The 19,102-nt window shown below is 41.8% G+C and overlaps 3 protein-coding genes across 4 annotated transcripts; 2 read left to right on the plus strand and 1 right to left on the minus strand.

Annotated features, from left to right (window-relative positions):
- The first annotated feature begins 1,076 nt into the window (after positions 1–1,076).
- On the plus strand, positions 1,077–7,790 carry LOC122408217 (uncharacterized). The gene is made up of 4 exons (XM_043414865.1): positions 1,077–1,386; positions 1,988–2,392; positions 2,759–3,041; positions 4,941–7,790. Exons 2-4 carry the CDS (start codon positions 2,227–2,229, stop codon positions 6,472–6,474), a joined length of 1,983 nt encoding a protein of 660 aa, XP_043270800.1. The 5' UTR covers positions 1,077–1,386; positions 1,988–2,226; the 3' UTR covers positions 6,475–7,790.
- A 132-nt stretch (positions 7,791–7,922) lies between these two features.
- Positions 7,923–10,153, plus strand: LOC122408220 (uncharacterized). Its single transcript, XM_043414870.1, has 2 exons — positions 7,923–8,861; positions 9,044–10,153. Exons 1-2 carry the CDS (start codon positions 8,703–8,705, stop codon positions 9,269–9,271), a joined length of 387 nt encoding a protein of 128 aa, XP_043270805.1. The 5' UTR covers positions 7,923–8,702; the 3' UTR covers positions 9,272–10,153.
- A 385-nt stretch (positions 10,154–10,538) lies between these two features.
- Positions 10,539–17,789, minus strand: LOC122408219 (protein FAM151B). 2 transcript variants are annotated; one of them, XM_043414868.1, is made up of 5 exons: positions 17,560–17,789; positions 12,752–12,895; positions 12,301–12,539; positions 11,837–11,988; positions 10,539–11,692 (listed from the first exon to the last, which is right to left on the minus strand). In XM_043414868.1, exons 1-5 carry the CDS (start codon positions 17,609–17,611, stop codon positions 11,296–11,298), a joined length of 984 nt encoding a protein of 327 aa, XP_043270803.1. In that variant the 5' UTR covers positions 17,612–17,789; the 3' UTR covers positions 10,539–11,295. The 2 variants fall into 2 exon arrangements, with proteins under 2 accessions (XP_043270803.1, XP_043270804.1); XM_043414869.1 differs by lacking the exon at positions 17,560–17,789 and adding an exon at positions 13,593–13,916.
- Positions 17,790–19,102: the final 1,313 nt, after the last annotated feature.

Below are 19,102 nucleotides of genomic sequence, written 5' to 3' on the forward strand. Positions count from 1 at the left end.
ATTCTAAATTCCTGATATAAACTGTCTCACAGATGGAAAAAAAATGTAAGGAATCAATAGCGACGATAAAAAGGAATCAGTTCAAATTTCGAACGCCCCAATTTGCACCACCAAAAAATACGGTCATGCGAAGGGAATATCTTAAGGAGTTTCGGTACAAAAGTCTAAATATTAAGAAATTGATGAAATTTGGTGATAATGTTCTTCAACATCAAATGCGAAAACACAAATTTTTTCAAAATTTTCTTCTACTTAGTTATCGAGTAATTACGCATTGAAGCAGATTTCTTATGCCCGGAATGTATACCTATATATATGGAAACGCTATGCTTATACACGTCAACTTTAGTGATCAATTACTCGATAACTGTGTAGAAGAAAAATCTTAAAAAATTTGTATTGTCAAATTTGGCACTAAAGAATATGTTCACCAAATTTTATAAAATTCTGAACTTTTTGAAATTTTTTATGCTTTTAGCATGGTTTAGCATGGCAACATTGTATCGCCTGTACCGAAACTCCTTAACAGTTAAATGGTTTCTTATCTATCTTAATTATATTTTATCTGTTATTTAAGTCTTTTTGAAGTTTACTGCTATTTTCTTAAGCAAAGGAGTTTGAAGATAATAAATCACTTTTCTGTCCTCCGGGCCGAAGTTGCCGCATTCTGCCTGCGTCGGACAGAAAAATCGTATACACTATTCTGGAAACACATGTCTTTTCTACGATGTTGTTTCTTTCTAACATTCATTTTTTTCGACTTTATTTTATTTTCAATACGCTATATGATTTTTCAGTGGGAAGTTTTTTTTCAATCTTTTATTGTAAAACATTTTTTTTTTTTTTTTTTTCAAGTTTACTTCTATTTTCTTAAGCACAGGAGTTGAAAGATAAATCAGTTTCTAGAAACACATATCTTTTTTACAATGTTGTTTTCTTCTAACATTCATTTTTTCTTATTCTCTTAAGGTTATTCTCGAAAAATGATATCCATTTTTATTTATTGACGGTTTTTCACGGTCGCTCGTGCGCGCGAAAAATGGAAAATCCAGCGAAAAGCGTGTCGACGTTTCGTCAATGTTATCCAGTTGAAAAAAAATGACAAAATGCATTTTAACGGGCACACATTTAATTTGTATTTATTAGTACGTACCTCCTCACCTTCCACACATATGTGTAACCCCGAGCAATGTGTTTGCGCGCGCGCACGTGTAATATGTACATTCGTATGGGTTAATGTGACACTTTTAAGTGGCCAGAGGTGGGAGTTTACGCCAGTGGACATATTCCAACAATTCACTCGTCAGTGCCAGCTTCTCTGTCTATTCGTTAATGTGTCATTTCAGTCATGACGCGAGCTCGTCAAACTGTTTTATCTCTCCCGAGGTAATGCGCTCGAAATCGTAGATTTTTAGTTTTTATTAATTTTCATCGAATTCATTTGCAAGTGTGACTGCGAGGATTCGCACCCGCGCCTCCACGTTGATCCTCAATTCGACCAACGAAAAAAGTTCCGGTTCACCGATTACTGTCAATTTAACCAATTCACTTGAATCGCCTCACGACGATTGCCTCGATTTCCAATAGAAAAGCCAATCTCTCATTTTCATTTATTCGTCATATCGTTTTAACAATTTTTTCATAAAAATCTAGTTTGGGTAGTGAAAAAATGGAGTAAAGTCAACGAGGTTATCAAGAACAAAAGGAAATCGTGACTATCGTGAATGGACGCGGGGGAAGGGAGGGGGCGAGTCTTGCAACCAACTACATAACGGAGTCTTATCGTTTGACTCGAATTCCTTTGGACCATAATTCTGGCTCTCGCGTACAGCGCAGTCTTGTTACGCAGAGTCCCCGTTTAATCATCGTTCGTAGATCGTTATAGCCAGTAAAAAAATCAAAAAAATAATCGATAAATTCGATTACAAATGATAAAAGTAAAAAGATAATTTTCGTCTTTAAAAATCCAATGAAACGGTCCAAACAGATCGAAAGATCCCAATGGACGACGCAAATCTAGCTCGGATGCGAGCAGCTCCACTCGGCAAAAACTGGATGAGACGACAACTGTACAAAGATATTTCGTGGAAAAGTCAGGAGAGAGCATCCCCGACGAGAGAGTTTGAGCTCGTTGCTGCTGTGCTAGAAGTGAGCATCGTTCGATCCTCGTCGAGGAGTTACATCTTGAAAACAATTGACTAGTGGAGCAACGACAAAAACGCCGAAATGTTGAGAGCGAGATTATTCAAGTTGTGGGAAAGCGTGCGCAAGAGGCCACGGCTATTTCTGCTGGGTGCACCCTGCCTCCTCGTGCTCACGCTCTACTTCGTTTCCGGAAAGGAACTCGAGTTCGAAGGCTTCCTCTCTCTCAGGGCTTACCCCGGTGGCGATGGTGAGTCCCACGCGTTTATTCTTCCATCGAGGACAGATTTCCTTATCTCGTTTGTCAAAACAATCATTATCGCAGCGGCCGGGTTTCAACGTGGCCGGTTCACTTGATCCGTCGAGCCACTCGAGTCAACTGAGAAACGATTAAAAAATCGAGTTTACGAAGACAATTATTTCCAAACGAGCCGATCCGATTTCGAGGAAAAAATCCGCGAAAAGTACCGCGTCAGCCGTTTACCAGGCAAAATTTTATTCGGCATCGATCCGTAGTAGAATTTGCACTAAGCGATACTTGCATTCCTGCATAACGTCCATTATTTTATTAAATTCAAAAACTCATCTCTTTTCCTACCTCCCCGACGACCTACAGAGATCGCCGATGGATACCTCGTTTGGAATCCAAAGTGCCACATGATCTCGAAAGATCCGCTAGACTGGACCATCAAGAAATATGTTACGAAGTATAAATTCGAGGCTTGCTCTTCGGAACCGCTCATCAGTAACGTTACGAGGGATCCACTAAATGGCAGTGTCATTTTGACCGTTAACACCGAATCCACCGAGACTCGGAAGCGCCCCACTTGCTGCTGGAGCCCCATCTCTCGACCTGCGCCTCCTGACCCCCCGACGGGCGACTGGGATTCCAAAATAACGTAAGGATTCTCGCTATGATTTTTTCTTGACGTCCGATCGGTCGACCCCGCGCGGGTGACCTTGACTCTTTAACAATTAACTCGAAATGAAACGGTGCACAGTCGCCGGGCTGTCTCTATCGCGCTTACACACCTAATAACCATTAAATTTTTATCGCTCGCATTACTCGATGTACGGCATATTGTGAAAAACTTTCGTGGCAATAAAATACGCATCATCTCGGTGGCCGGTGGTACGGCGGCGGCGTAACTATTGCGATTCGTTGCGAGTCTGTTGAGCACACGCCGATCGAAAGATGAATAATAAACAGTTTTGGGAGGAATTAAAAGAGCATGGATCAGATATCGCAAGCGTGAGAGCGAGAAAGATAGCTGCAAATTTTGAAAGTGAAATTTTTTTACACTCGTCGCCGGATCGAAAATAATAAAAATGTCAGTGTCAAAGAATTTCGATTTCGAAAATTTAAAGTGAGGTTAGTCGACTCAAGAGTACGGATCAGTCGACTAACCTCACTTGACTGACAGAGCCTTTTTTTAATCGGTCAAACTGTGTCGAAGAATTTCGATTTCGAAATTTGCAGCTATCTCTCTCGCACTCACGGTTGCGATATACCGACTGATCCATCCTCTTAAGGTAACTCCTGTACTGCATGCTAGTCAAGTGAGTGCTAAATTTTCAAAACGCTTTTAGACCAAGTTTGACGTACCGATTAAATGTATTGTTAGTGGATTTGTATTACAGCGTATCTTATTAAGATGTAAAAATATTAAAAACGCTAGTTTTGCAAAAGCATCGACTGATAAATGCAAATTTCCACGCTGACACATTTACACTGGTATTTTTCAAAGAATTATCTCCCTTTTTTCGTCGATTTTATTGCAACAAGTCTCATTTTGTTCGTCAACCGGTCCTCTATGAATCGACCGTGTACTTGTTTTTTTAACTTGGTCGTTTCACTGTCGCAGCTAATTGTTCATTAAGCGAAATAACTTTTTCATTCATAATTTCTGAAGGAATGAGTTTAAAGGAAAATCCACGTGGTGAATTCGTAGAGGATCAGTTGAGGAACAAAATGAGACTCGGTGGAATAAAATCGGTTAAAAAATACAGATGATTCTTTGAAAAATACCTGTGAAAATGTGTCGTCATGGATATTTGCATCTATCGGTTAATAGTTTTGCAAAACTATCGTTTTAAATATTTTTTCACGTTAATAAAATATGCTTGAATACATATCTACTAACGATAAGTTTAATCGGTACGTTGAACTTGGACTAAAAGTGTTTTGAAAATTTAGCACTCATTTGACCAGCATGCAGTGCATTACTTGTGGTTGAAAAAAGCAACTGAACTTTTTTGCTCTTTTCATGATGAAAGAAACGATTGAAATTTATTCTCGCAATTATTGAAATAACGTATAACTTATTTGTTGAGATTGATCGATTTTTAATGTTATGATAGTGGTTTAAATACTTTCGTAGTTAAGCAAAATGTGACAACAACCATTTTGTGTCAAGCCGTTTGTGTCGTTATTACTCGTTAACCTCAAATAAGTGTTTTTCTTTTCCATTCCCAAGTCCTTTTCACCAGTGACAAGGCTTCCTCAAGACACATCATTCATATATCTAAAAACATATTTTCTTATTCTCGTTTTTGGCTCTTCAAAGTTATTGGGAGGATCCTTTTTCATTAAATCGAAATCGTCGCACGGAAAGTTTGCCTGCCATGAGAGCCCATGTATAACCTTAAAAAAGTGTGATTTTAATTATGGGAATAGATTTCCGGGTGTATATTTCTAGCATACTTCCAAATTCCAACTCCTAAAGTCAGAATTATCGATCTTCATTATATTCGTGTGAACTGCCTTAATGAGATTTTGTATTATTGTTTGAAAACAGCGTTGGAAAATGCATCGAGCTGTCGGATCGTGTGATTTTGTCACCCGAAATTGAAACCGTGATGGTGACCTGTCGTCGTGGGAAAACAACGATTTATAAAAATATCCATGCAATAATAAATCCAGCCAAGGTGCAACAACGTTTGACACAAGTTGATCGAGAGGAGGATGAGGCGTCGAGCAAAGAGAAAAATAGAAAATTGAGCATACTCATGCTCGGAATCGACAGCGTGTCGCGTTTGAATTTCAAAAGGGCTTTGCCAAAAACCGAAAAATATCTTCGTGAAAAGGATTGGTTTCATCTTCAGGGTTACAACAAAATGGGAGAAAATACATTTCCAAATTTGATGGCGATATTGACCGGGATGAATAACGCTGATGCTTACGCCAAGTGCAAACCAACGGTTCCATACGGCCTCGACAATTGTCCGATGTTGTGGTACGAGTTTCGAAATTCGGGTTACGTTACCGCCTACGGGGAAGAAGTGGTTACCCTGAGCACTTTCAACTACCACAAAGTAGGCTTCGTAGAGCCCCCTACCGACTATTACCTCAGACCTTATACGGTCGCTGCGGAAAAGCTGCTTAAAGCTAAAAAACGTTTTGGCAGTAAATATTGCACGGGCCCGGAAGTAAGCGTCGAGAGAATATTCAATTACGCCTTCGAATTCGCACGGACCTTCATGGGCTTCCCGTATTTTGGTTTTTTTTGGACGAATTCGGTGAGCCACGAAGACTTGAACGGAGTTTCCTCGATGGACGATCGGCTTCGGTACATGTTTGAGAAAATGGAAAACGAGGCTATTACGAACGACACGATGATCATTTTCTTGAGCGACCACGGTATGCGTTGGGGAGGAATACGGCAAACCTTCGTCGGCTGGTACGAGGAACGTTTGCCCTTTATTTACGTCAAAATACCTCATTGGTTTCGTCAACGAGAGCCAAACGCTTACGAAGCGATGCGACTCAATGAGAATCGACTAACCTCGCCTTACGACATTTACGAAACTCTCCGCGACATTCTCATCCGCGCTGGCGGTTCGGTTAACGCTAGTACCGGCTGTCCGACCTGCCAAACTCTCTTCAATCCCGTCCCTCAACAACGAGGCTGTTCCGATGCCGGAATTCTGCCCCATTGGTGTACGTGCATGGCTTTCAAGACGGCCAGTACCAACGACAAAATTGCTCTCGAGGGTACACGCAAATTTCTTCAACACATTGAAAATATAATAAAACACTATCGCGATAAAAATGGCAAACGTATATGCTCCAAACTTAAACTGAAAAAGATACACCGAGTCGATAAAGTCATTGATTTACGAGGTTACCTCTCTAACGCCACTCTCGAGGGGTACTTTTATCTTATTGAGGTTAGCCCCGGTGGTGGCCTTTACGAAACTACCATACACTATCACGGTGCTGACAATTTTACGATCAACGAGGACGAAATTAGTAGAATCAATTCGTATGCCAGCAGCTCTACCTGCCTCGATCACGGATCCAAACGCTACTGTCACTGCATTCACAAATGAGAATCATCCTACAAATTTCTTTTCTCCGCGATAATCCATTTTTTCGAGATAATGGCGAGATTCGATCTTTCGCGCGACGACGCTACGGGAACTTTTTATTTTAGAGACAATAGTTTTAAGATTATACGTACGGTATTTAAAAAATGGTAGAACTGTTTTTATTGAACTGTTACTGTTACTCATTGAAAATGCCAATAGTCACAGTAAGGAATTGCGGCGTACGAATTAAAACGCTTCTTTTATTATACCGTCGAATCATCGCCAAGTCTCGAAATAAATGTATACCACGAGCAAAATGCTATTAAACGAAAGCGACACAAGCCCATGCGGATAATCAACGCGGTACGGAGTATCGACTCGTCCAATTGGTTATAGTGCGATCTCGCTGTGCGCTTGATCAGCGATGCCCGCTACACAATAACACCCGAATACGTGGCGCCCCACTTTCGAGCGAGTAGCCATCCTACGTGCTGTTCGCTTTGCCTATAATCCAACCTGTCACATTCGACTCAAACATTTTCCGAATGCCTCCGACTAATCGGAATCAAATTTCAAAATCAAGTATTATATAGGCATGCGGTGGGGTTTGCTCAACAAAACAAAAAAACGTTTCCGTTCCAGTGTCGGACTATAGACACAATGGAAGGGATCGATGGGAAAATTGTTCAAGAATAAGTCATACATAGCCGTTGGATTTGACAATAAACGTAGTAAATTAGCCAATTCTTTTACGACAAACACGAATCCCCTTGTTACGTCGTTACAGACCGATGCGACAATGGAAAAATGCTAATTCCACGGATAAAAGTCTCCGTGCACGTCTCTGAGTATACAGTTTGTATATAGTTGTAAAAGATTGTGCCGATCTGACATCGACAATATTGTAAACGAATTGTAAACTTATTTTTGTTCGTTTCATAGTTGGCCCTATCCCTGCAAGAGTCTCGATTGTGATTCCATTGGTTTCCTTATAACCTCAAATTGGTCAAATTTTAACGTGCCAAAAGATTTGTGTTCGATAGTAATAACATATTTTGGTACTGCGTACTCCGTTGAAAAATTTCTCTTCGTCAAAAATTAATTGCTTCTAGATGAGGAATTGAAGTATACTAAAGCGAAAGAAATATTGTTTTCCGTCACACGGCGTGTCGTAAAAATAGTGTATATACAGGCGTACGAATATAAGCAGGAAACGAATAACAATGACTGTACGATGCGTGCGAGATTTCTACGAGGCGTTATTTCATCCGGAAGAATGAAGAATTTTCGTATTTTCGTATGCTGTAATGTAAAATAAATAAAGTGATATAAACGAATAATCGGGAAATCGTTCGATCCTACCCCGCACGTCAGGATCATCGCTGCTGCCACGTATCTCAATCTGAACGCAAATAAATATGGATTTTGTTTAAAAACTTAAACATGCTTTAATTAAAAAATGAAAATTTGAGAAGGAGTGGCACCATTAGAAAACCAAGCACTTCGACCACGGATCGAAGCGACAAAAGGTGAGTCAAAAAAACTTCCAACTCGACGTATCGGAAGGATTTGTTCCGAATATGATGATAATTCGTCGTGAAATACGAAAGTTCCGTTGAAAAATAATTGAAAACAATTTATGCTTGTCTCGGCTGTAAAATTTTTTCCGAAATTTTCTTTCCCTCGATATTTCCTTCTACAGTCAGTTTCAGATGTCAAAAAAAATATTTTTCAGTATATTCATACACAGTTTCGTTGAAAAATGATTATTTTATGGACAAATGTGCATCCCAATGTGTGGTTTAAAGTGAGTGCGATACGTTTGTCTATCCCAAGCCGAATGATGGAATATTTTAGTTTGCCACCAGCCAAAAAAGAAGCTTTTCGGGGGGTTCCACTTAGAGAACGAACCTCCCATATATATATGCAGCCGTTAGTTTTGTAAAAGTGCTCTCCGCCCAGTGGAGTTAATAGGATCGTGCACGGTTTTTAAGGAGTTTATACCGTGTCGTAGAGGAGAGGGCGACAGGTATCTAAGATTGGTCGTAAATTACTTGGAGCCTATTCGAGTAGCAATAAAAGCTGGCACTATCGAGAAGCTTGATGAATCTTATTCGCGGCGGGATATAGGGTTATAACTTTGTCGGAGGAAGCGAGGTTTATAAATCGCTTGGGCGAGGCTTCTACGCGTCAATATATATCACGCTCTTCGCTTCTTCGTCGTTATTGTCGTTTAATTATTAACGAAAATGGATAAAAGACTGTCGTCCATCGTCATTTTATTCGTCGTAATCGCCATCGTCGGGGCCCAACAACGTACGACTCGAAAGACAGTTTCGGCAGCAGTCGGCCCCCCGAGCGGATCCGGCCCAAGAGGCTTGCCGGGGCCAAATACTACCACTAAAAAGGTGTGTTTTTCACAGTGCTAATATCATCAATTTTTTCAATCGTGCATTATTTTATTCGCGACTATTTTCGAGTTGTACGAAGAAAAATCGTTCCGGGATTCGCGTTCTCCAATGTTATTTTTCTCTCCGGCCCGCGGACAGCTTCCCAGTTTTCAGTTTCATATTTTTCTTTCGGATTCCAGCCCATGATACAGAACGGTATAACTTCGAGAACCGACAGACCACCACCTCCTCGTAGAAAAGCAAACTCCGAGACAGGGCCGACGTCTGGAAATCGCAAAGCTACAGATCGAGCAGAAGTCAAAGGAAAAACACCGCCGCCATTAACAACCCGCTCTACTGTTACCCCCGGCAAAAAAACCACCGCTAAAATAAAGGATGCGACGAAAAAGGCCCCAAAAGCGGCTTAAGCGTCGACATAACAAGAATGTGACATCGGTTTACGCTTTTGTCGAGGACATCGATTCGAATACCATTTTTATTGGTACTCGGATTCTCGTATTATTTCAAATATTGTTATTCCGTAAATGATTACGATGATACAACGTTTACGCATCAATTCTCGGATTAACCTTGCAGTTATGCAGTAGAATTAAGGCCTATTTATTTCTAGCCTCTCGTTGTAATGGTATAGAAGCAGAAACTTGATAAAGAATAGAAATCGCAGTTGTAGACTGTAGCGCATGAGCTAGTTTCCAAATAAAAACTCTCAGTTCCTTCGCCGTGAAAAATTCTACCGATCAAACCTCAATACCGGTCCCGCCATTTATCATTTTCAATTACGAAGATCGCATTCCGACGTGGACGTAAGTAGAGTTGGACGGTTTGTATCGACGGCAATGAAGCGGTCCGGGAGACGATGAGAATTTGCTGTTTGGCTGATCGAGATTTCCGAACGTGTCTCACCGTAGCAGCTCGTTCAAATTTCACTCAATTCCATTCTACTCGCAACACGGAGCGTCTCGGCTTTAGCTTGGCTCCGCGAAAGCAAACGCGAGAACCAACGAAATCGGATTCATTTCTTTGGGTATATTTGACACTCCGAGTCGACAGCCGCTGCCACGTCTCTCGCGTTTTCCTACATGCTCGTCATGTCGCCTGACACTTCATACCCCGCGTCATCTGGAAAAATCAGCGAAAAAGTCACTCGGTTGCAATTAGTTTGAAATCAATGTGGAGACGTGTGCGAAGTAATTCCGCTCAATCATCCATGATAATTGATTTATTTGAAATATACAATGAGATACTTTCCAATAAACCGATCAAAATTCATGTGTTTTTGTTGACCCTCGTGAATATTCATTTGAAAAGGAATGTACGGCTCTCAATGTCTATACGCTGGTAATGATAGCAGCTGGCTCCTTGATGCGATTCGCTGGATCGATGGAGAGTCGTTAGCGATTATGGACAACTCGAAATACATGGTTTGTGAGAAAATAATATATATCACCGATTCAAATTCGGTATCAATATGGAGGAGTCGTTAGTGAAGATTATTCCTGCTGATATCGATAAACGACTCAATCATCCGAATACGTCACCGTACGCCACTGCATACGACCTCCAAGGGATTTATAAAAGTAATATGAAGATAAGAAATGAGGGGGAGGGAGGAGCTGACTCAACCGCAAAAGCTCCAGTTTCGTGAGAATAACTTTACATGCAAATACTGTTGAATATTGTAAGGAATGTTGATTTTATATTAGAGTACATAAACGTATATCGTGAATGAATGGAAATCGATGAGAAAGGGGGGGAAAAAGAATTTATCAACTCACGCGGTTAAACGCAAAGGTTCGACATAATTGTTCAAGACTGTGGTCGATCAATGAACTCGCCCGTTTGCACACCACGTCGTCGTATTTGTTGACAAGAGTTGAGAAATTACGATAACCACCGGTTGCGATACAATTTTTTACAATTTCAAAGTTTCAGATATGTTAAATGTCAGACAGTAATCGTTGCGACTTTTTTCTTCGTAAATTTTACAAATGTGTGTATTGGCATGTTAGAAAAGTTGTTTCAAGTACCAAAAATATCTTTATCGAGAAAAAAAACACACACACACACATGAAGAAAAATAGAAGCGTTTATTGTCCGGCATCGCGTGATCGACTTGCGAAAGATCGTAGGAATTCCGCATGAAAAAATTGAATGACAGAATCGACGCGTCAAAAATTGAATCGCAACGCGTTGCCTTCGATCTCGATCAAAATGTGAATTTATATATTCATGAGAAATAATAGCTCGTGGCAAACATCGAGTTCGGAAACGCGGAGACTGGGGTGCGAAAAGGGAAAAAGTTTTGGTGTCGGTACCACATTTATCAGGAGAAATAACTAACTTATTGGTAAATAAATAATCGAGTCTCCAGACATTTTCGATCCTTCTTTTCTTGCGGATCCTGTACGCATCGAACAAACATTTGCTCCACTTATATTAATTTGGTGATTGCGAAGCTCATAACGAGCGAAGCGAAGAGCACTATTGAACTGGTCGTGTAAGAGGTTGCACCGGAAATATTTAACTTTGACAAAATGTCATCGGGTACGTCGACGTAAACTTTGTCGACTCCAATGTCCTTGATGAATTTCGAGAGAGCAGCAACATCGACAGTGTCGTCCGGACTCGACCAGACGGTCAGTGTTGCTCCATGGGCGGATGTGTCCTCCAATAAATCTTTGAAAAGCTCTACATTGCCGGCCGCCAAGCCAGCTCTTACGGGATAAGTTATCGACTGTTTCGTTTCGCTTCGAGCGATCACCTCGACCATTTGGCGAATCTGCTCGTTCGTGTATTCTCCCTCGGTGATGTTGAATTTCGAACCGTACCTTAAATCAACAATTTTTGATCGTTAGTTGGGCGAGCTATCGCTCGACAATGCTCGAAAAATATTTGTGCCATCCGCGAGCGCGAAACTGCAACGACTCTGAAAAAAAATCGCTGAATTAACGGTAAACTAAGAATTTCGTTACCTCGTGGTCCAACCTATGGAGAGCGTGCTCTCCGGCAAGGAAGTAGCAGCACCAGCAATAAAAGCGTTGGGCTCGACGGGAAGCGGATCGGTCGGATTAGCCTCGACCGGCCCGACGAGAATATCAGCGTTCAACCACACTGGAAAACTCAGCTGAAAGGCGTTACGATATTTTTTAATAAAACAAACCAATCTTCAGGCTCACTCGTGTCGCATGGGGCAAGCAATATCCCACTCGTATCAGTTGACTTTTCGCCAAACAATGTGACAATTATGTCGAATCATAATTACTATTTACACACGTGGTTTATGAACCACGATTCGACTGGATTATCATCGGGAAATGAATTTTCTCTTAGTACGAATAATTTGAATTCCTTTCAACAGTGGGCGACTTTGCTTCTCGTTTTCATTCGACTTGAAAATTTTCAGTGACAACGAAATTCGTTCGGAATGTGTACTAACATTGGCTCGATGTTTCTCGAGTATAGCTTGACTGCCCTTGAAAGCTTCGATGCTCTTGAAGTCGAGCTTGATACCACGTTTTCCATCGGCAAGAACACTTTCCAAAAATTCTTCCAACGACAGATCGCTCGTTACTTCCGGCGGATGCGCCATTATCGGTATATTTTCCGTGTCGTTGCCGCCGCTCGGATCGTTCAACGTTCCAAGAACCACGTCAGCTTCCAGCATCATCGCCTTGTCTTGAGGTTTGAGAAGAAAAATTTACGAAATCAAAAACAAATTTATTCAGCGACTCTCGTTTGACAGCTGGCGTTTTGCAATTGGAAATTACTGTCGACGAATGTGACGAACAAAATGTTGCTGCCGTTTTTTTCAACGATTCTCACCGACCGGGAGAATCGCTGTGAGCCAAAATGTTGATAGTAAATGGTTACGAGAAATGAAAAATTACCGGTGGCCAGAGCCTCGTGTAGCTTCTCCTTACTGTTGACCGCGTGGACCCACGTCACCTTTGTCAAATTAGTCTCGATACGGTCGGCGAAAAAATCCTTGCAATCGGGTGCGACGCTCATTTTCGTAGCGCACATTACTGCCTCTGAAATAAGAAAAAAAATCGTTTGAGATCTGAACAGCGGAGACGAGTCTCCGCCCTGAGGCGCTCCGTAGCAACTTGAGACCGATTCGGAATCGCGGACCGTCAGTAAAAATCTAGCGATCCTGGCCAGAGGGTTTCACAGACTTTGAAAACCTAAAGTCGAGTTGAAAAACTTCGAGTACACTCAAAAATCGAAGCCAGAAACTCCAAATTTTTCGTTTCTCCCAATTTTTTATGGGAAAACATTTTCGAAAACAATTACTGCGAGACAAATTTTCCCTAGAAAATAGTTTCAGTTTCAAGATTGTTAAAATTGTAAAAATTCGCGCCTATGAGTCGGTGGTAATAACGATCGAGGATAATTTTTTGAACTCTCTGAATGTTTTGTCGATCGAGTATTTTCATGAATTTTCATAAAACCTCGCACGATCAACACGACGATAAATTGGCTAAATAAACAGAAGAAATATTGAACATTATAAACGACTTTGTCGTCCTTCTTTAGCACAGTCAGCGTTTCGGGGACTCGCCGGTACAATGCCGACCCTCCATAATGCCCGTGACCCTGACAGCTTTGTATTCTCTCCTCGCACACGACCGGAATACTCGGAACAACGCTCCGGGTGGTTTTCGGTAACTTTCTCGAAAGAAAAGACTTCCCTCTTTGTTATAACGATTATTCCGTAACTTATTTTACCTCGGTATAATCCTATGCCTCCGGTACTATATATCGGTGGGTAAATAGTCTTCCAGGTAAGCCGTTGCTCGCCACTCTATCCAATGCGACGTGTTTTCGCACTCCCGAATACGCGTAGTACCTGCTTCCCCGTAAAGCATCGTTCGTCGTCCACGCTCGAACAATGTACGACGAGAAACAAAGAAGAGGAAAAATAACTGCGAGTGCCGCGATGCCTCCGCTGCTGCCGGGTGCTAGCAAACTGAGCGTATTTTCGTGAATTTTTTCGTGCGAAAACAACTGCGCGGCGGTATCGCACGACCGTTGGTCGTGTAACGACACTGATGTATACATGCGTGTCCATGTTCGTATGCACATCTGCGCCGAAGGTAAACTAGCGGGGCGCGGGAGTGGGGGGTCGGTAACTGGAAAGTGGATACACGCGTCGTTTATTGGATGAGCGACAGACGAGATCGCGCGAGCGTGGGCAAATTATTTACTTTCCCTCGCGCCGTGCGTTGGCGCACTCGAGACAAAGAAGCGAACAAAGAACAACAAAAATCCTGAACGCTGTATACGCGGAAGAATTTTTATCATTCATCGAAGGTTTAGATTTGGATGTCCCAAGCGAATGTGATGGGAATTTGACACTTCGAGTTTCCGATTTCGTCGAGAATATTTTACGGCGTACCTGCGAAAATCAGCCAGGATTTTTTTCCAAATTAAACTTTCGAATGAGCTCTAAAGCGGACTATTTTTGTTTGAACGTCAGAAACTTTTGAATAAATTCGAATAACCCTGTCGGGTATCTTTCCTCACTAACCAGCGCTGCGTTGCTGGAGAATGGTGAAAAAAATGGAATCGTACATTGCTTGGATTTATGTGAACGGACAATTTCCTGAGGGGTCAATGACTTTTTAATTGATCATCATTCGTGGTGCATGGTCTCTATGCTTAATGAGGGGAGGGAGAGCATCGAGACACGAGAGAGGCGAGAGTCCAGTGGCTTTGGGCAAAGTCCCTGCTGCGCCGGTGGCGGCGAGCCGCTATTGCCGCGTGAACGCTCTTCCAGTTAATTGATTAATTGCTCCTGTGAAATTCTCAGCATGCATCGGTGTCACTCATTCAAGACGGCAATTAACGAGATCAGAGGTATTTAAGGGATTAGTCGGTATCGCTCGGATTCGTCAGGAAATAACGCGCACGCCGCATCACCGCATAATTGCAACAAAATCCCGAGGCGCAATGACCTCCTTGACACGAACCGACCATTTTATTCTTCTCTTTTATTATACTTTTGTTCAACGAATTGAGGAAAAAAGTTCGCAATTGTATCAATTTTAGAATCGAAATATTTTTCCATCTGCTCAAATCTTGCAACGCACCTGCGCACAGACAAGCAGTGAAAAAAAGAAAAAAATTCTTATTTTCTTTCTTTTTTGATTTTTTTTATAGAATATTCCATTTTTTTTCTGGATATAAATGAAAACTTTCAAGAATGAAAAAACAAGATTTTCGCAATTTTTTAATGCCCCCATTTTGCCCCGGTCTCCCCAATACCGTTTCGTAACGCGATCAGAATAAAATAATGGACACTTTCAAACGACAAATTTGAGTTGACTACAATCGGAATCTGCTCCACGGAGGCTGCCACCCTAATGATGATGATGATAAATAATTTCAAGTAAATTATTTTATGAGCTACACACCCGCGTGCAAACTCGTGCGCACAATAATAATAATAAAAAGCCAACGAATCAAAGACGTGCGAGTGTTGGTAGCGAATTATTTCCTTCAAAGATCACTCGAAGCCACTTGTGACAATAATGCAGGTTGTTGCGAGCCGTAAATCACATTTGTTTTCGCCCTTGTCTCATCAACCTAATGCTCGAGTGAGATTGGAAAAAAAATTAATTCCGTTAAATCGTTAAATATGTGACGAGGGCACGAATAAAAAGACGCGAGCATATTTCTCAGTCACACGTCGCTCGGGGAGGTTAAGCGTTGTTCGTACGGTGTTGTTTGTTTGGTTCTACGACGCTTTGTATACATCGACGCGGTACAAGCGATAACGCTCGGACGCATTGCACATGTTGGAGCGAATGTGTTGAAATAGCGATGAAAAAATGGAGTGTCAAGGAGTGAATTGATCGTCATTCAATAATTCACTTGTAGATCTTTTAATAGACGGGGCACGTGAATTAGGTGGTCAAAGGGTCAATATAATTAATCAAGTTCGAGAAGGAGTCCTCTCGTTGGTCGTGTTTCTAAAGCGTGTGTGACACAACCTTAACCTATTCTTGACACGATGTCGATCTGGTACGAGACGAAGCACGAAAACAGCCAGTTAATAAAATGAGAATCGACGCGAGGTAAAACGACCGACAATTATCACCCTGCGCGTAACGGGTGGAAAAAAAGGTATAGAAAAACAACGCGACTCGCAACTCGCATCGAATGTTGCAATGCGAAAGTTCGTTAATGGACGGTTTGTCGTGTCTGGAAATTAGAAGTAACTCGCTAACGAACCGCTACGACGCGAGCAGTAGCAGCGACGAAAACGATTTTTTCAAAGGAGCCTCTATTCCGAACGAGATTCCGAATCGGGACACACTTTCATTTGAAACGCTGGTTGGAAAAACTAAACGAAAATGAGCCCTCGTTATTGTTCGCCATTTTTTCCCCCCGCAGTCCGGCCAGCGCGGCAACGGCAAGAGTCACGCGCCGATTTACTGACATTTTCCCACCAATTTGCCGAGTCTGTCGCTGTCACACGATCAAGTCTTCATTGACGATTCGTTTTGCAAAATGGATACGCTATGAATGGTGAAATATTTAAACACTCGAGAAAAACCGAAACGCCGCATTCGCAACTTTTAATTATCGTGGATTTTTGCACTCAAATTTTCCGATGATTCGTTGAGCGAGGCTCAAAAAGCATCTCAGGGATGCCTCTGGCGACAGAAAAAAGAAACAAAAAGCGTTTGGAGAGCGTCGGCCGTAGGTGGCGGCAGCGGGAAGCATGGCGGTGCGTAGGTCCGTCCAAAAGCTCATTCGAAAGCTATTTTTGCACAAGAGTACATGGGAACTTGATCGCCGGTCGCTCATCAACATGCGGATTATTTGCGCGTTTTAACCTCTATAATCCATTTTAGCGAATCGTAGAAGTAGTAGATTCTTATGTTTCACGTGCATAGCGATGTGAAAAAATAATGATTATGACTCACAGGACGGGGTATCCTTTCTCGTTATAGAAGCGCGTATCGTGTAAGATATTTGCGAGATACGTTTAACCGCGTTTATAACGACAGTGGACAGTACGGGCGTGACAATGAAAAATCTATATTCGTTCTCGACCTTTCGAGATCGAATGTGAATTTCGCTCTTTATAACGCGATCCCCATTTTATTTTCGATCATTTTCCATCAATCAAATCGGGCTGTCAAAGTGCGATTTTCGATAGCGATGTCACACTTATTGGATTAAACAAACAATATCGGATTCGGTCGACGAATTTATCGAGCCTTTTACTGAGAGCAGTTCACACAAATTTTATATGAGAATTTTCAGCGACGTGAAAACACGAATTATTTCGCGAAGTTTTCTTCATGCACCTATCGAAAAAAATGCTACTATCTAGAATTATTTTGTTCACTTTTGCGGCCATTATCTTCGACGATTTGCGCTCCACTATACGATTCGTTGGTTGTTATATTTTTTAATATCGCTCGTTAGGGGCGTATCGAAAAGCCGTATTGAAAAAGGACAAAAAAATGAAACGTTCTCGCCCTAAATTCGTACATGATTGAATCCATTCGAGCGTGTGTAATACACGCTCTTGAACAAACATAAATAAACAATTTTATTTTCTATCCGTAAGCGAGAAAACGATAGAGTTTTTATGCAGTTGTACAAAGGATTCTTGAACGTTGTACTAATGAAGAGTACGAAAAAATAAATAATATGGAAAAAGTTGAAATAAACTCACGAATAATTGGAAGCAGAGCAATGATTTTGCCAAACGAATAATTCGGAATCATGGTTCGTTGGATTTCGGTTGGTCGGTAAATTATTTCACTTATTGCGTAAATATAATATGTCTACCGGTGTATCGAGAGATAACGAGTAACGAGACTGAACACGCTCGACTTGACAGTCACGAAACGACTGAGTGCCGACGAGCGACGAATGCGACAACCGACAACTGCGACGAGACTCCCGGCAGTCTCGGCCGTGTGACGAACCAGCACCGGCAACCACCACCGATCACACCGATTCCTCTCGAATTGACAAAATTCCATGAGGCATCCCCCCGCGTAGGTCTACTACCCGAGCCTCCCCTCTCCCCCACCAAGATTCTCGACGGGGAGAACCTCGAACTATTTGCCGTCGAGCGATGCACTTTTTTCCGCGTCCCTTCCGAATCGCTCGCAACATTAATTAATCGTTTTTCATCCGAGTTGTTATTACCCACGATAACCCCCTCGTTTCATTCTCGGAGCAATATATATCAGAATGGTACGAGTAGGCGTTGCGTCGAGTATCGGCATATTTCGGTGGAGAAAGCGCAAGGAATTTGGGGACGACCAATGGCTGCATTTTCTCCACTGTACACGAATATATACACGCAACATCTCAGGGGCAGTAAAAACTTCAGAAGATTTCAGAGTTTCAGTAATACAGGTAAGCTCGTATTAAATAATCCTGAGGAAAAATTCCTTTGTTTTCAAGCCAATGAATGTATGCGTTTGTCAAGAAATAAAACATCTGACTCGAAATAAGGTTACAAAAAACGATTGCGGTCGAGTGAAACAAGCGCGAGAGACGAATTTTTTTTTCGTTTAAGCTCGTCCGCTTGATTATCCTTCATGCCTGTATTCTATCAATAATTACTTGCATATTCTCTCGATAATCAGTTTGCGGCATAACAGTGGCTGCACGGTGAGTGCTCGCTGAGCCATTCTCAATGCCAATAACAAGATTTTCAATATTCTTACCGTTCGTCGATAAGTATCAGTGGCGTTCAACGCGAGAGGCATTCAAGCGCGTATAGCGATTTCCGTATATGTGTAACAAACGGGCGTCGAACGAGTCTTGACACACCATCAGCAGCAGCAGCGTACGAAGGAACTAAAGAACATCTGAAATCGCAAGGTTAGCGGAATAATTCGAGTGGAAATAGTGTGTCAATAAATGTGGCCCTCGTATAATAAATAATTGACGAAGGTGATGTAGCAATGAGAATTGACTACCTCATTGTAAAGTTTCAATCGGATATATTATTGTATTGAGAAGCCAACACAGATCTGCACCGGTGCATGCCCGAACGGAGAGTGCACGGTAAGCGCGTTGCTCGCGTAGAGACGATACACGAAGGTCGAAATTTTGATGGATTTCGGATTTCGGGTGAAGCGGAGCTTCGAGTGTCGAGACATTCGATGGAAGTTGATATGCGAGATGCGGTGTCAAATGGTTGAAGGTAAGATGGGCTACGCACGAAACGAAGAAAATAGCATCGTGCGTGTACCACC

The sequence above is a fragment of the Venturia canescens genome, chromosome 3 (assembly GCF_019457755.1).
Source record: "Venturia canescens isolate UGA chromosome 3, ASM1945775v1, whole genome shotgun sequence".
NCBI classification, from domain to species: Eukaryota; Metazoa; Arthropoda; class Insecta; order Hymenoptera; family Ichneumonidae; genus Venturia; species Venturia canescens.

What these genes read in the sequence shown, in the direction of transcription:
- LOC122408217 (XM_043414865.1), top strand. Translation starts at nt 2,227, where the DNA reads ATGTTGAGAGCGAGATTATTCAAGTTGTGGGAAAGCGTGCGCAAGAGG. An exon ending in GGCTTACCCCGGTGGCGATG is followed by an intron (nt 2,393 to 2,758) that starts GTGAGTCCCACG and finishes GACGACCTACAG; the next exon opens with AGATCGCCGATGGATACCTC. An exon ending in GACTGGGATTCCAAAATAAC is followed by an intron (nt 3,042 to 4,940) that starts GTAAGGATTCTC and finishes GTTTGAAAACAG; the next exon opens with CGTTGGAAAATGCATCGAGC.
- LOC122408220 (XM_043414870.1), top strand. Translation starts at nt 8,703, where the DNA reads ATGGATAAAAGACTGTCGTCCATCGTCATTTTATTCGTCGTAATCGCC. An exon ending in CAAATACTACCACTAAAAAG is followed by an intron (nt 8,862 to 9,043) that starts GTGTGTTTTTCA and finishes TTCGGATTCCAG; the next exon opens with CCCATGATACAGAACGGTAT.
- LOC122408219 (XM_043414868.1), bottom strand. Translation starts at nt 17,611, where the DNA reads ATGATTCCGAATTATTCGTTTGGCAAAATCATTGCTCTGCTTCCAATT. An exon ending in ACACGAGGCTCTGGCCACCG is followed by an intron (nt 12,540 to 12,751) that starts GTAATTTTTCAT and finishes TCAAACCTCAAG; the next exon opens with ACAAGGCGATGATGCTGGAA. An exon ending in TCCATAGGTTGGACCACGAG is followed by an intron (nt 11,693 to 11,836) that starts GTAACGAAATTC and finishes TGTTGATTTAAG; the next exon opens with GTACGGTTCGAAATTCAACA.